This window comes from Arachis ipaensis, chromosome B5 (assembly GCF_059453495.1).
Source record: "Arachis ipaensis isolate K30076 ecotype BB chromosome B5, ASM5945349v1, whole genome shotgun sequence".
Taxonomy (NCBI): Eukaryota; Viridiplantae; Streptophyta; class Magnoliopsida; order Fabales; family Fabaceae; genus Arachis; species Arachis ipaensis.
In genome coordinates, this window is record NC_142440.1 from 150,913,614 (window position 1) to 150,930,620 (window position 17,007).

Below are 17,007 nucleotides of genomic sequence, written 5' to 3' on the forward strand. Positions count from 1 at the left end.
CAGGGGAAGCTTATGTCAATTTGATGTTATACGGAATTTTGTCTAGTCATGTTTCATTCAAAAGCAAGCTTATTCTAATGAAAACCGACAAGTTTAGACTTTGATCTCTCTCTCTCTCTCTCTCTCTCTCTCTCTCTCTCTCTCTCTCTCTCTCTCTCTCTCTCTCTCTCTCTCAAAGCGTAGCCGTATAAAACTCTATTGGCACGCCTTAAAAGTGTAGCCATAATGTACAGTAGTATCAACAGCCACGCTTTAAAAGCGTAACTATATCTCACAGCTATTGGCACGCTTTAAAAGCGTAGCCATATGTTTCACTATTGTCACGCTTTTAAAGCGTAGCCATATGTCATGCTATTGGTATGCTTTAAAAGCGTAGCCATATCTTCCTATTGGTACGCTTTTAAAGCGTAGCCATATTTGACACATATGGCCACGCTTTTAAAGCGTGGAGATCTTTAAAAGTGTGGCAAAAAAAGCGTGGCGATAGAGCAACCGGCACCCTTGTAGTTATGACCCTTTCAAAAGCGTGCCGGTAGCTCAAAAAGCGTGGCAAAAAGCTATCACTACGTTTTTTTGGACTTTTGCCACACTTTAAAAGCGTAGCAAAAAGCTTGTTTTCTTGTAGTGTATATATAATAGTTATTTTCTTTGGAAAGTGGAAAAAACTTTAGGTACTATGTTAAGGGTGGATGAGCTCACTTCTATTCATTCAAGAGAAAAATTTGCACGCATATGCGTAGAGATTGATCACAGGAGAAAGCTAGTTCCATCTTTTTTTGCCTGGGAAAGGAAATTAGATTGGAGTATAAAGGCCTACACCAAATCTACTTCCATTGTGGCAGATATAGGCACAAAGTAGATGGTACCCAGAGATGCTTGCTGATGCAGTGAAAAATGTGCTATCTCAAATCATTATGGGCAGCTAGAACCACCATGAGGGAGGTGGCGATGATGCTGACCAGATTTAAAGTGAAAAGGAAAATCTGGCATCACAAAAAAGGAAAGATTCTGATGGAGCTGGAATTTTGGGGGAGAAATCAAAGGAGTTAGCCGTTGAGAATATGATAAAGGATTAGAGCATTAATGGAGATGCTGCCACTTTAGAAAACTCTATTAAGATAGATAAAAGTCCATTTGGGTCTCGGATGGTAGTTAAGAAACCTTAAAGAAGAAACAAACAAGGATTGGGAACTCAAAATGGTAATAATATAGAAAAGAGCTTTTTTGTCCGTTTTGATGCCTTAAGACATGATGAGGAAAATCAAGATAGTATGAATACTAATGAAGAAAGAGGGCAATCAAATTCTATAGTACAGGAACAGAAAGAGGAAGATAATGTTAAAAGCAGAAAGCTTTATGATTGACTAGAAATCCAGAACAAGAATGGAAAGTTCCACCTAGGAATAAGACGCAAATCAACAACCCAAAAGGAAGAGTAACTGATCTTAACAGGAAGTTTAAACCCCTGGATAATTAATAAATAGTTATCCAATAAATTAATTTTTATTTAAAAAAATTAAAAAATTAACTTTGATAAGTTAGAAGGGTAGAAATAATTAAAATATGAATTTTGACACTAATTTTAAAATTTTTGGCCTAAAAACGGGCCAACGAGCCGAACCGGTTGGGCCAGGCCCAAATCGGGCCCAAGGCCCATCATATAAGAAGCGAAATTCAGCTCCGTCTCCCTTAGAACACTCCATTTACGGCCAAACCCTTGATTCAATTTTCATTCCATTATAACTTTCAATCCGGAGCTTCGATCGCCGCACCGTTTACAGCCACGCAACCATTGCGTTGAGCTCTACAAAGTTCACTAACTAATTTGGTAAGAAAATTTCAATCTCATTTTCAGTCTCTCCTTCCCCTAATTTATGAAAATTTGATAATTGGGTGTTGAGATTTTTGGTTATTTTAGTGTTTAGGATCAAATTAACCTTGTGGAATTGTCGGATCTTGTCTCAAATCTCTGTTGGTAAGGTGAGGAATCACTAACTTTTGTAAATCATTTATGACTTGGAACCTTATTTTGATTTTGTGTTATTTATGTGGAATTAGAGTGAGATATATGTTTTGGAGACGAATTTAGTGATATCGGCGACTAGAAAGCGAACCGTGGAGGTTGAATTTTCGTTCGGTGAGGATTCGGGACTTTGGACACTTGAGGAACGACGATATTTGAGGTACTTTGGCATTAGGGAGAAATCAACTAAGGTATGATTTTGGTTTCTCGTAGGTAATATATAATGTAACGTGAAAACTTAGGCTAGATGACCATAGGATAAGCTCGAATTGAATTTGGTTGTTAATTTGATTAGTGAATAAATATGTATTGGTGTGTAATTGATGTATGATTTTTTAAATTTATGTGTTGGCATGTTGTGGCATGAAATTAATGTATGTGAATGTAATTGCTCTTGGTTTGGTTAAGGAGTTGTTAAATATATATATGGTTTGTTGAATAAAATTGACGGAATTGAGAATTGAAATGTTGTGGAAGGAATGGAAGGAATGTATAACTGTTTTAAGTATGATATTGTTTTGAAAAGTGAAATGTAGGTTTTGAATTGAGACTTTGGAAAATAGAGATTTTGAACTCATTTGGTAAAAATAGATTTTTAACAAATTTCAGCGAATCATAACTTGAGTCTCGAATTTTGGATTTGAATGAAATTTGTTTCAAATTAAAGATAATCTCAAGGGTGGCTTCAAAACAGTTTAAAGTTTGTAAAAATAAAAGTTTTGTAGAGAAAGTTATAAACATCGGAATTTAGGTGTATAAAACTGATTTTTAATGACTTAGCAGCTTTTGAAGAAAAGGGAGTGTCGCGTACGCAACCTGCACGTGCGACGCAAGCTATGCTAACTGTTTTGTAATATTGTGTATGAGGGGCAAGGCCTGCGTACGCGGAACCCAATTTTTGATAGCTCGCATACGCGAGAGCACGCATGTGACGTGAGCACACTTCCCTATTTTGCAATCTTGCGTATGCGGACACAGGCTCGCGTACGCGAGCTCCCTGTTTTAGCCAAAAATGAGAATTTTGAATGTTTAATCAATCTTCTAGCTTTTCAAACCTTTCTTACACTTGTTTAAGTTCCGTTAGTAAGCTTTTAAGCCTTAGAATGAGAATGAGTCCGTTAAATAAGAAGGATGAGGCATTTGGAAGGGTTTTGTGAAGAGTTAACTGAATTCATGAGGCGTTAGTAATGTTGAATAAGAAGTAAGTAATGAAGATAATGGTAATAGTAATGAAATATGGCTGAGTTGAAAGGTGTTTAATGATGGGGTTGGTTATGAGAAAGAAGAATAAGGAGAACTAAGTTAATTATGAACTTTGAATGAGATATGATGAGATTGATTGAGATATATGAGACGGGGTAAGATGCAGTTGCGTTGTCCACTTGCCGAATAAGAAACGAGGAAGAAGAATGATTGAAAGTGGTTATGAAGACAATTATTATGAATGTGAAGTGTGAATGTATGTTCTATTTTGTTTTGTTGCATCATTTTCTCTCTGTTGTATAGTGTGTCGGACATTATATCCCATGAGTGTGACAGACACTATATTCCAAGAGCGTGGTGGGCACTATATCCCAAGAGTGTGGGAGCTGAGCACTTTACCCTGGGAAGTGTGTCGGGCACTATATCCCGAGAGCGTGACAGGCACTATAAATTGTATTGGTTTACTTAACTGCTTTATCTCTGCTTATCTACTACTTGTTCTACTTGCTGTAATTGCTATCTATTCTTGTGCTTTCCTTGTCTATTTTGTATGTGTGTGCAACTGAGAGATTCTTCGTGTGGTGGAGGCATGACGAGTGTTGTTCCACCGGGGTTTTGGAGGAATGGAAGAAATAGAAAGTGAAGGATTGAATTACAATTAGATTGGAGGAGACAGAAGGTGAATTGTAGGATTAGAGTTAGGTTGAGACTTGGATACTTTAGAGGGTTTTACCAAATTTATGGTTCACTTTATTCTTTTAAGTTTAAATCTGAATGTCGAAGTTCTAGGATTGTCTCTGGCTTTTCCGGGACCTTATATCTTATTTATGTGGGCACCATTACCATGCTGAGAACATCTGGTTCTCATTCCATACATATGTTGCTGTTTTCAGATGCAGGACGCAAAGCACCGCACTGAGCCTTCTGGAGACTCTTGGAAGCGAAGAACTATCTTGGGACTCGGTGGTTGTATTTGGTTTATTTTTATATATGTAATAGATTATTCACCTTGTATTTTTTTATTTGATCCCTCCTAGAGGTTGACTTGGAGAAACATGAATTATGTTTATCTTTTGGTTTATTTTTTAGTTGTATAAATATATATTCTAGTCGGCCTTTGCTTCGTAGGTCGATTTTAGAGCTTGCTTATGTATCTATCTTTTGAACCTCTGTTTATATACTTGTCTCTTTGGTGTAAGGCCCACATCGGTTGGAGAGGGAAACGAAGCATGCCTTATAAGGGTGTGGATATCTCTCCCTAGCATGACGCGTTTTGACGAGTGAGTGTGGGGGGCTTTGGCTATCATCCCTATCGTCAAAGGCAAAACCGTGAGGCCTTGTGTGCCAAAGCGGACAATATCGTGCTAGCGGGTGGTCTGGGCTGTTACAGATGGTATCAGAGCCAGAACCCGGATCGATGTGCCAGCGAGGGCGCTGGACTCCCTTAGGGGGGTGGATTGTAAGGCCCACATCGGTTGGAGAGGGGAACGAAGCATGCCTTATAAGGGTGTGGATACCTCTCCCTAGCATGACGCATTTTGACGAGTGAGTGTGGGGGGCTTTGGCTATCATCCCTATCGTCAAAGGCAAAACCGTGAGGCCTTGTGTGCCAAAGCGGACAATATCGTGCTAGCGGGTGGTCTGGGCTGTTACATTTGGTTCTCTGTATAAGCCTTCTATCCTATCGCCTTTCGAGTGTGACACGTTTTCAGTCTTGTTTTGATCATCCTTTCTTCCAAGGCTCCTAGTTAAACCATTCTTCATATATATCTATTTACATATTTTTGTTTTAGAGGTTGTAGCACATCACCACCTTTGATTTATGTCCTAGGCATAAAGCTCTATGTGGTAGAGTATTACAGGAAGCAAAGTTTTGGGCAACCCAAGTTGGGAAAAGAAAAGAAGCTGCAAGATGGGAATAAATATGAGAACCAGCACAAGGAAGCACAAGGAATCATTGCAAAGAGGAGTGATAATCACCAAGTATATTGGCAGCAATTTCAAAAACTAAACAAAGAAATATATGCAAATCACCAGAAGGGGAATAGCACCCCCATTAATGGCTCTTTGGACCCTCATTTAAGAAAACTTATTGCAAAAAAATATGGGTGGAGGATTAATAGGGTAGTACAACGGCAATCTTAAAGAAAAGCAGCCAGAATTTAAAGAAGATCCTTCGGAGAATAATCAGATTGGAAGCACCAACAATGCCTCAAACTAGATTACCCCTGATGGGGATGTGTCCCAAGACAGTTTGACTATGTAGTCTATGAAAGCATAACTGCTTCCTCTGAACAGGGAGTTTCTTATCTCCATAAATTTATAATTTTGCTCTTACATAATTTTATTATGAATATTATTATATGGCATTGTTGGGGAACCTCTCCTAAAGGCTTCAACTCTATTATTAAAGATCTTATGGTTAAAGACAAAACTAATTTTTCCGTTCTGCTAGAAACTCATGTGTCAATCCCTAGAGCTGAGACCGTCATTAAGAGGATGGGGTTTGACTCTTGGTATGTTAGTGAAGCTAAAAATTTCTCGGGGGTATTTGGTGTTTGTGGAAGAAGGAGCACTGGAATATTAAATCGATCAGTATCCATATTTACATGGAAGTCAAATGGGAGAATGACAGGCCATGATTTTTTACTGCTATTTATGGTAGTCCCAGAGTGGGCAACCACAACAAGCTGTGGTGCAATTTGTAAGTTATCGCCGAAACCATCAATGGACTGTGGATTTTAGGAGGGGATTTCAATTCTATTCTGTCCATTAATGACACAGGGGCTCTTCTAACTTATCTTTTGATACGTTTAAATTTGTTAATTGCTTAAACAAGTGCAATTTAAAGAATTTTGGTTTCTCTGGTCTCCCGTTTACATGGAGTAGGGGGAATATTCGAAGAAGGCTTGACCGATGCATTTGTAATCTTAATTTTTCTAACTATTTTCCTGATATAGGTATTAAACATTTACCAAAGTTAAAGTCTGATCACCTTCCTATTTTGTTGGACTTTCAGTTAATTCGGGTAGAAGAGAATAACAAGCCCTTCAGATTTCTAGTACCATGGATTTTTCATGAAAATTATAACAGCATGGTCAAAGAAAGTTGGGTGGAGTAGGATGATTTGTTACAAAACATTACAAATTTTATGATTAAAGCTAAAGATTGGAATAGGGAGGTTTTTGGCCATATCTTCAGGAAAAACAGTGTATCTTTTCAAGGTTTAAGGGCATTAGTAATAAACAATCTTTTATTTCTAATCCTTTCCTGGACAAGCTTCAAAAGGATTTATGGAAGGAATATGAAGTTATAGCTATTCAGGAAGAAAGTTATTGGCTACAAATATCAAGATGTCAATACATAAATTTTGATGATAAAAATTCAAGATACTTTCATCAAAAAGCAAATGGGAAGAGAAGAAAAAACAAGATCACATCCATGAGGAATGAGGAAGAGGAGTGGATTGTGGACGTTGACATCCTTACAAACTATAGGGGTGAAGTTTTTGAAATTCCTCTATTGTTTGGTCCGATTTCTAGTATATTCTCTAGCTATTACTAATATTTTTTCTAAGTAGCAGGACAAAGATTATATTGAGATCGACTGAGATGTATCCATGGAAAAAATTAATTAAAGATGTTGTATTCTCCATGGGACGTCGGAAGGTGCTGAGAAGTGATGGACTCCCGGCAAAATTTTATTAGCAAGCTTGGAATGTGGTAGCAAAATCTCTGGTGGATTGGGTGAAGCTAATTTTTATGAGGCCCACAATATAGCCAGGGTTAATAGAACACTTATCCCTATTATTCCCAAGATCCCCTCCTTGAAAAATTTTGGGCACTTTAGACCGATAAGTCTTTGTAATGTTTGTTATAAATTTGTAACTAAAATTATTGCTTTGAGATTTAAAAAATACATGTCGCTTCTTATTTATAATACACAATCAAGTTTTGTTCCAAGTAGGATTAGTGCAAACAATATGTTGGTAGCTCAGGAAGTGGTGCACACAATGAGGAGTAAAAAGCATGGCAAAGGACTCATGGCGATAAAGATCAATTTGAAAAAGGCTTATGACAGATTCAGTTGCCACTTTGTGATTGATATCCTCAGGGATGTGGGAATTCTAGAGCAGATTGTTAATGTAACACTCTATAAATACAAAATCTTAGATATATTAAAGGTACGCTATTCATCCTGAATAATTTTACGCTCATCTCACATTCTTTCTTACTTAAATGTCGGAGTGTCTTTGCAGCTGTTTGCCGCCGTCGTTCCTCTTGAAGCCGACATATACCCCATCCATCCCAAACAAAAACGAGTTCAACTTTAGACAAAATAAATTATACATCATTCGAGATTTTCTATACAGAAACACCATATAAAAATTTTAAAGAAGAATAATCTTTTATTAAAAAATAATTACATTGTTTATAGCAACATTGATAGTTTTCTTTCCCACACGTATCTATTTTCTAGACATATACAAAGTGATCAACATCTATCTATAAATCACAGTATGGATAAGCACATTCAAATTTAGTTATATACTTTTCTCTGCTCTAAGTATTGTAATTTATAAAAGTTGATAAGTATGTCTATGTAAACAAACAAAAATTTACCTATAACAATGATGATCTATTTGATTAAATTAAAGACAAGTTTTTTCCTAAAGTTATCTTATTAGATTCTTGGTTAAATGACGGAAATTACTACACATTACTCAAAGCTTACAAATTGTGAAGAATTTAAATGGAATTTGAAGCTACCGAAAGTCAATAATATTCCATCTTTTTACATTTAATTAGAGTCTAGTCTAGGGCGTAATTATTTAAGCAACATGCAAAACATTTGAATGTAAAATAATTGTTTGGTTTTTTATTACTATTAGGATTCCTATATTCAATCACTTTCAAACACTCATAATTCTTAACTACATTTTATAAACTTTTGCTTAATTTATTTTATATCAAAGAATTAAACCCAACTCAAACTACGTAAAATCACATGTATATACACTAATTAATAATATCAGTCATAATAATAACTGACCACTAAACTACGATTTTGGATTCATGGATATTCCTAAATTCCAATTACCGTGGTTATTAATTGGAAATAGGGTTTTAATTGATTTTTCTCCAACATTACACATAAAGAGGCAAGCATACAGGCGGCTACTTCATAAACAAGAACCCAAGAGACAACTATAGTTCTCCTGATTATATTTTTTTGTTGTTATCTACAGTATTTTCCAGTTTGATAAGTCAAATTAAAGTTTAATTAGTCACATATTTAATAAATTATTATTACATATATAAAATATAATTTAATTTCTAATATTTATTTAAGTAGACAGATGAACTTTTCACTCTATTAGTTTATCTGATAATATATATGTTCATGAATCTAACAAATTTTGTTAAAGATATATTTTTTATTTCATAAAAAAACTTTATACTTGGAGTACATTATGTTTTCTTGGAGTACATTATGTTAAGACAAAAGAATTTTTTAATCGAGATGTTAAATAAAATTTATCTAATGAGTAAAGGAGTTTTAACCCATGTAACATTACCTACTTATATCTTACAACTAGGTAGTCTCATTTTGTGGGGTGGTTAATAAATAAACACATATAGCATATGATGAGTGCAACAGTTTAATTTTTTATTAATAACTAATTTTAACATTTATTATCTAAATTATATGAAAGAGTTTAATTTATAAAATTTTATAACATTCAATTAAGTATTATTATAAAAAATAATTAATTTTTATGTTCTTTATCTTAATAAATATTTTAGAAAAAATAATAAATATTTAATAATAATATTACCCGATCATTTTGATTTCCTTATTTATTTATATCATTTTCTATTAAAAATTTAGTATATGCTAATTTTAATTTCTTATGAATCTATTTATATTATATCATTTATTATATTTTTAATATTTTTAGATTAAAACGAGTTAAAAGTAAAAAAGAGACCGAATATTGACACGCCACACGAATTAAAAATGAATTATAACGTAAGTGATATGTGACACGTTTAATTGTCTAATTAATAATATCTATGGAAATGTTAAATTTTATTTTATACAGTAGTAAATTAAATGTTAGTAATATGAATTCTTCATTTATAGAAGATTAAAAAATTTTATGAGAGTATAAATAATAAAACTTTTACCTATGTATAGTGAAGGTTAGTAACATTTACTGTTTGATTGTATACTAAAAATATAAATCTTTTTTGTACATAAATAATTTTAAGAATAACCTATAAAAATATGGTTAAACAAGAGTCAAGTTCCTCCTAATAAAGATATTGAGCAAAAGGATAGAACCCAAAAAAATATTTTGAGGAGTTGAATTTCTCTTTAGTGGAAACTAAATTGGTAGAAGTGGATTGGTTGGATTTGGGGTGTAAAGAGTGTCATCTAGTTGAAAGAAAACCAAACTAAATGTCCCTTCACTAATGTCACATGTCATGAGCTTTAGTTTAACTTGTGGAAATCAACTTCTTCCTTTGAACAGTTGAAAAGACTTGAAGTGACAGGAATACCTAAAAATATTTGGGGTAAAAGGAATAAACCAAATATCAGACTATAACCACTGGACAATAGATTTTCTCTTCAAAATGATTTTACACTGTAAAAAGACCTCAAGCCACCTCTTTAAAGGACTTCTCTTCTAAAAGAAAACTGAGAAGCTAAGAAACCCATTTTTTTCTCCCCAAGATTCCTCTCATAGTTCATCATTTTATTCATCACCTTCACGAGTAAAAACTGGCATTCGGCTGTTCCACCAGAACACTCGACAACCATTAACCAACCCCTGTCCACTTTAAACAAAACTCATTCATCCTTTGTGACATTAGTGAAGGTCTCAACACTTGTTCTCCACCTCTATTCCTCATTATTAGTTCTTGTATTGTTTATTTGCCATTAATAAAGTATTTTCCTCACAAGTTTACTTACCCCGAATCTCTTACCTTAATCATTTTACACTTAATCTATTTTTCACAAAACTCACCCAAATCACCTGGCGACTCCACTGGGGAGGAACACTTCGACGTGATGGCTGAGCCTAGCAATACTCGTTATGGGCAGAATGGACCACCTAGGCGACGTTCAATAACCCTTCGGAACCTCAATCTCACCTTGGGGTCACTTCAAGATGAGGACGGGCACAACCAAGAAGAAGAACACATGGAGCAGCAGAATCTGGGTGCAGGAGGAGAAGGAGCTCATGCCTACGCAAATTTCTTCACACCCCATGCTGGAGGTACCGCTGGCATGCACACTCATGTAACCATTCCTACTCATGTGTACAACTATATGATAGACAACCAAACAAAGATGCAAGCTTTGATTACAAAAATGATGGCTAGAGATCAAACAAGGTAGAGAACCCCCTCACCGCCTCCATTCGCGAATCAGGAGAATATGGAGGAAGACGAGAACACCCTGATCACTCGTATAGAGTTGGCGCGTATTCTAAAAGGAAAAGGAGAAGTGAGTGAACCCGTTTGGGAGATAAGTCCGCCATTCGGGCATCATATTTTGGCAAAACCATACCTAAGGGGTACCAACCACCTACCTTTCGTAAATTTGATGGTACCGGAAGTGCCAAAGAACACATCCTGTCATTCTTGGATGATCTCGGGGTGTTCAGGAACCACCAGGAGCCCAAGATCAAGGAGTTCTCAAAATTATTGATAGGAAGGGCGTTCACGTGGTATTACAAGTTGAAAGCCAATAGCATCAACACCTGGGAGCAATTAGTGACAGAGTTCTGCAACAAATTCCTAAAAGAGGAACCCTCTATACACATCATAGACCTGGGGAGAGTGAAACAAAGACAAGGAGAAGGATTGGTAGCATTCATCAAGAGATACATAGATAAAGCTTTACTTTGTATAGACACTCTCCCAGAGGCACAATTGGTGTACGGGTGTATTAGAAATGTGGAAGATAGATCCCAAATTTATCTTTCTATGAGCAACATAAACACTTTCTTTGAGCTCTTAAAGAGAGCATCTGACTTAACCGAGGCAATGAAGCGCAATGGAAGGAGATCTAAAGAAGTTTTTCCTCTGGAGGTGTGTACCGCTGATGGTAGGGGCAGAAGGAGTTCTTATTCTAGGGGTGCTAAGAGAAACAATCCTCCACCCTCGCTACCTCTCTTCAGAGCTCAGGCCATGATTGTCGTAAATGGATGGTTTGAGGATGGAACATTAAATCCCAGAACAGATAGAGAGCCACCAACACCTAAAGAGTTGAGAGACCCAAAATATTGCATGGTGCACCGAAATAAGAGCCATGGGTTGACTGATTATTATGTAATGAGGACGATATTTCATAGGCAAGTGAAGGAAGGGAAGATACTCCTAGATGGAGAACAAAACCAAGAAGGTGTAAAAAGCACTCCTTTTCCTCAACATGATGTTGGAATGGTAGGCGTTGAAGGAGAGGTAATGTTGACAGAGATCGTAGTCGAAGCAGAAGAGATGGTCACCATGGAAAAGTCCTTGGATGAAGACACATTGACAAGAGGTCTTTTGAAGTCTCGAGGTTGTAGAATCGTGTTCAACCAACTTGGCTTGGAACCCCACATTCAGGAAGAGGTGGCTAGAGCTCTAATAGGAATCGTTCAGAAGCATGAAAAAAGTTTTGGAGACGTCAACGCTCTGCTCACAAGATTAGCAAAGGCCCATGCAAATGCCCTGGTGTTTTGGGACCTTGACTCATTCAATGGAGAGTTCTACCATAATAAACCATTGTACGTGGAAGCAGTGGTAGAAGACATGAAGGTCAGAAGGGCCTTGGTGGATGCTGGATTGGGGGTAAATATCATACCCACTCATATATTTCTAGAAATGGGAGGTTTTGCTGATCAAATAAGGCCTACTCAAGTAGGGCTCAATGCTTTTAATGGAGTGGGTGTGAAATCTAGAGGGTGTGTTAATGTTGTCTTGGAAGTTGACCCCATAAAGACCAATAATAAGTTTCATGTGGTGGATGGAAGCTCTAGCTACCACATCCTACTTGGATGTCCATGGATTCATTTACATTGATGCGTTCCTTCAAGTTGGCATAAATGCATGAAGTCTAGCTGGAGAGGGAAGGATATTAGCATCTCAGCCACTGTAACACCCTTTGATGCAGGAGAAGCACATTTAGTGGATGCGAGTTTTTATGAAGAGCTTGCGTTACCAGGGGTCAACAAAATAAGGCCTGTGTGGGAATGCGTCATCGAAACACCCAAACCAAAAGCAGTACGAAAGAACACCCTGATGGAGGAAGCACCAAAAGAAAACACCAAAAAACAAGCAACACCAATTGAAGATCTAGGGCTTCGTAAGGAAATTCTCCCAGGTGGAGGATATAAGTGGTGTATCCTAAAGGAACTCGGGGGTCCAGCGGAAAAAAATTACCAGAACTCCCCTGGCCCCGACATCCTAAGTGTATAAGAGAAAGAACATCTTCAAAGCAACATAGGAAATGCCCCTCTCCAACTCCAAGATGAAGCAAAGAAGAAGGAGGAAGAATTGGAAGAGATTAATTTAGGGACTGAAGAACACCCGAGGCCTTTGTTCGTGTGCAAAGCTCTAGGGGATAAGGAGAAAAGGGATTTGATAGCACTATTAACAGAGTTCAGAGATATGTTCGCTTGGAACTATGATGAAATGCTGGGGTTAGACCCAAACCTAGTAACCCACAATTTAGCTGTGAGGAAAGGAGCAACTCCTGTCAAGCAAGCTCATAGAAAATTCTCCAATGAAATAGAAGCTCAAGTAAAGAAAGAAATCGAAAAGTTACTCGCAGCCAAATTCGTCAAACCAATACAATACCCCTCTTGGTTAGCCAACATAGTACCAGTGAAAAAGAAAAATGGGCAGATTTGGTGCTGCGTGGATTTTAGAGATCTAAACAAAGCTTGCCCTAAGGATGATTTTTCTCTTCCAGATATTGATAGAATGGTAGATGCTACAGTCGGATTTGAAAGGTTCTCCTTCATGGATGGATTTAGCGGGTACAACCAAATTAGAATGGCTCCGGGAGATGAAGAAAAGATAGCATTTCGAACACCTGTAGGTAATTTTTACTATATTGTCATGCCTTTTGGACTAAAGAATGTTGGAGCAACCTACCAAAGAGCCATGACTGCTATATTCCACGACATAATGCATGACTTTGTAGAAGACTATGTAGACGATTTGGTTGTCAAGTCAACATCCGAGAAGCAACGCATAGAACACCTCAGAGCTGTATTCACTAGATGCAGAAAGTATAGACTCAAGATGAACCCCATGAAATGTGCCTTCGGGGTGTCATCTGGAAGGTTCTTGGGATTCAGAGTCCACAAGGGAGGCATTTCAGCTGACGAGGATAAGATTAAAGCTATCTAAGATATGGAACCCCCGAAAGACATCAAGGGACTTCAGAAGTTCATAGGCAAGTTGGGGTACATTCGAAGGTTCATACCAGCATTAGGGGAGCTCTTAGGACCCCTAAGACCTTTGTTGAAAGAGAAGAACACATTTACGTGGGAACAACGCCACCAAGCTGTAATGAACAAGATCAAGGACATTCTCACATCCACTCATACCATGACTTTCCCTCAACCTGGTGCACCATTGAAGGTATACTTAGCGGTAGGAGAAGAAGTAGTTAGTGGGTTAATTGCACAAGAAGGTGAAGGCAAAGAGAAACCCATTACTTATGTTAGTAGAGCCATGAAAGGGCCAGAACAAAGATACTCCTCACCAGAGAAACATTGTCTCGTTCTGGTGTACATCTCACAAAGATATCGACACTACTTTCAAGCACACCAAGTAGAAGTCGTATAAAAAAATGAAGGTCTCAGATTTTTAATCGAAAAGCCAATGTTGACTGGAAGAATGAGTCGTTGGGGACTCCTAATAAGTGAATATGATGTGAAATTAGTAACACCTACCACCATTAAGAGCCAACCTTTGGCTGACCTCTTGTCAATATGTCCTGAAAAAGTAATGATTGAAAAGTTGCCGGATCAGATTCCAGGAACAATAGAGACAGTTCATGCTTGCAATAAAGAAGAAACATGGACCCTCATGTTTGATGGAACACCCTCGAATCCTCAAGGAGGGGGCAGGAGTCGTCCTTATAGACTCCCATGGAAGAAATCTGTCCTTCATGTTTTGATTGGATTTCTCTTGCACCAACAATGAGGCAGAGTATGAAGCGATAATGCTCGGTCTAAAGATGGCTCAAGAAGTCGGTATCAAGAAACTCCATGTCAAAGGGGACTCCAACCTAATAATACAACAGATCCAAGGAGAGTACAGCACGAAGGAAAGAAGTCTGGCCTTATGCAGAGAACAAGTGTGGTGCATGATGAAGGTATTTGATAAGATCTCATTTGAGCATGTACCCCGAATAGAAAATAAGCATGCGGATGCTTTAGCATCATTTGGGAGTAGAGTCACTATTCAAAATGGACAACATGATTTGGAACACCGGGTAGCTGAAAGTTCTTCCAGAGAAGAAAAGATGTCCGTGGAAGGAAAAACCAATGATTGGCGAATGCCTATACATGAACAACTCAGAACGCTCAACATCACTAAAGAAACAAGAGAATTTTGCCTCCTAAATTGGCAAATGTTCAAAAAAAGTAATAATGGACTCCTCATGAAATGTGTAGGAGAAGAGGAAGGGAAAGAAAAAGCAGAACAATTGCATGGAGCCACTTGCGGAGAAGAGGGCCCTGGTTTGTACCGAAGGCTCCAGAGGTGAGGTATTTATTGGCCGAAAATGAAGTCTCATTGTGATGAATTACAAACTTTCTGCAAGGCTTGTCAAGAAACAAAAGAAATTACGCAGATATGTAATGTTCACAATTGGCAACAACCTATCATAGAGTACCTCGATGCTGGAGTTTTGTCTTCAGAAAAAATAGAATCTGAGAGATTGAAGAAGAAATCAGAACGCTACTTCTTGCAGAAAGGTAAGTTGTTCAAAAAGAGTTTTACCAGGGAGATGCTAAAATGCATTCGAGATGAAGAAAAAGATAAAGTCTTGGAAGAAGTCCATTAAAGAGTATGTGGAAGACACCAAGGAGGAAGGGCGTTATGGTATAAACTAATCCGGATCGGCTATTATTGGCCAAAAATGAAGGAAGATGCAATCAATTGGGCCAAGAGGTGTCCGCAATGCCAAAAGCATGCAAACTTGATACATGCGCCAAGCGTGCAGAAGAATAGCCTCAAAACACCATACCCATTCCATACTTGGGCGGTAGATTTTGTGGGACCGATCAACCCTCTATCAATGGGAAAGAAATATATTCTAGTTGCAACAGAATGTTTCACCAAGTGGGTGGAGGTTGTGGCCATCAGGGAAGCAAATGCTGAAGCAGTAGTGAGATTTATCAAAGAAAATATAATATGTAGGTTTGGGCTGCCAAGCGTTCTAGTGTCCGACAATGGAACCCACTTTGTTAACCAAAGAGTGTGGAGGTGTTCTTGAACAGTACCAAATCAAACATCACAAGTCTTCCCCCTACTACCTGCAAGGCAATGGCCAGGCAGAGGCTACTAACAAGAGCCTTTTGAAAATACTCACAAAGATGGTGACCAACGCCCATAAGGATTGGAGTGAATACCGACCACTTGCTCTTTGGATTTACAGAACAACCAGACATGGAACAACCGGAGTAACACCCTTCTCGTTGGTTTATGGGGTTGAAGCTGTACTGCCAGCAGAGATTGAAGTACCCACTGCCAGGATGTTGTTAGATGAAGCAAGGGATCGTAAAGCTGAGTTGCAAGAGTTGGACGGAAAAAGAGAAGTTGTGTGAAGCAAGATTGAACAATACCACCGGAGACTAGCATTAGCTTATGACAAGCATGTTTGGCCCAGGGTGTTTCTAGAGGGTGATCTGGTACTAAAATTAGTAGACGCAGTAATGAGGAAGATGTCTTTGCCAAAATGGACTCCCAAATAGGAGGGTCCTTACATTATTTCTGAAGTGCACCCCAATGGACACTGCATCCTGTTGGACCCAGATCATGGAACAACCACTGGCCCTATCAATTTCAAGTATGTCAAGAAGTACTATGCCTAATTTCAGTTGTAGGAGTTAGATTTCAATTCCAAAAGGCTTCCCTATCAAAAGCCAATGTTTATGTTATATTATTCTGCAAGCATCCTGCAATGCATGAAAAAAACTGCATTAGCAATCATACACTCAAAAGTTGTGAATGATGCACCTTAAAAAATTTGCAGTATAAAATATTTCTAAAAAGTGAAGTGTCCTACCCTCTAAGCTCCTTTAAAAAAAAAGAGAGAGCATAAATAGGGCAAGAAAATACTAGGTACCTTCCTTTTTTGGCCTTAAAAAAATGCCGGAGAAAAAAAATAGTAGTAGATAATCCTGCTCTTCTTAAAATCATACTCTCCCTCTGCAAAAAAAAGGTGTGTATCCAAAATACAATGATCACACAAGCAGGTACAGAAAAATAAAACCCCCGGAGGAGTATGCATATTATTAAACAAAAGGAAAAAACATAACACCCAAAAAGAGGTGTACAATGAAAGTCATAGCAGGACAAAAATACATTTTGTCAAAGCGTTACATATTTTACAAAATAAAGTGCTGGAAAACTATCACAGCCATAAAATATCACTGTAAGAAATCACAGAAGAAGCAGCCTTCTTATGCTTGGCCAATTGCTCTCGCTCCAGACTGACGCTGGCTAACCTAGCCTTCATGGTGCTCAATTCAGTTGTAAGCT

General features: G+C 37.6%; 3 protein-coding genes across 3 annotated transcripts; all 3 read left to right on the forward strand.

Annotated features, from left to right (window-relative positions):
• Positions 1-10,306: 10,306 nt before the first annotated feature.
• On the forward strand, positions 10,307-12,306 carry LOC148566216 (uncharacterized). The gene is made up of 2 exons (XM_088487449.1): positions 10,307-10,632; positions 10,905-12,306. The coding sequence occupies exons 1-2, from the start codon at positions 10,307-10,309 to the stop codon at positions 12,304-12,306; spliced, it is 1,728 nt and encodes a 575-aa protein (XP_088343575.1).
• A 2,155-nt stretch (positions 12,307-14,461) lies between these two features.
• On the forward strand, positions 14,462-15,007 carry LOC148566217 (uncharacterized). Its single transcript, XM_088487450.1, has one exon. The coding sequence runs from the start codon at positions 14,462-14,464 to the stop codon at positions 15,005-15,007; it is 546 nt and encodes a 181-aa protein (XP_088343576.1).
• Positions 15,008-15,695: 688 nt separating this feature from the next.
• Positions 15,696-16,070, forward strand: LOC107641320 (uncharacterized). The gene has a single exon (XM_016344816.1). The coding sequence runs from the start codon at positions 15,696-15,698 to the stop codon at positions 16,068-16,070; it is 375 nt and encodes a 124-aa protein (XP_016200302.1).
• The last annotated feature ends 937 nt before the right edge of the window (positions 16,071-17,007 follow it).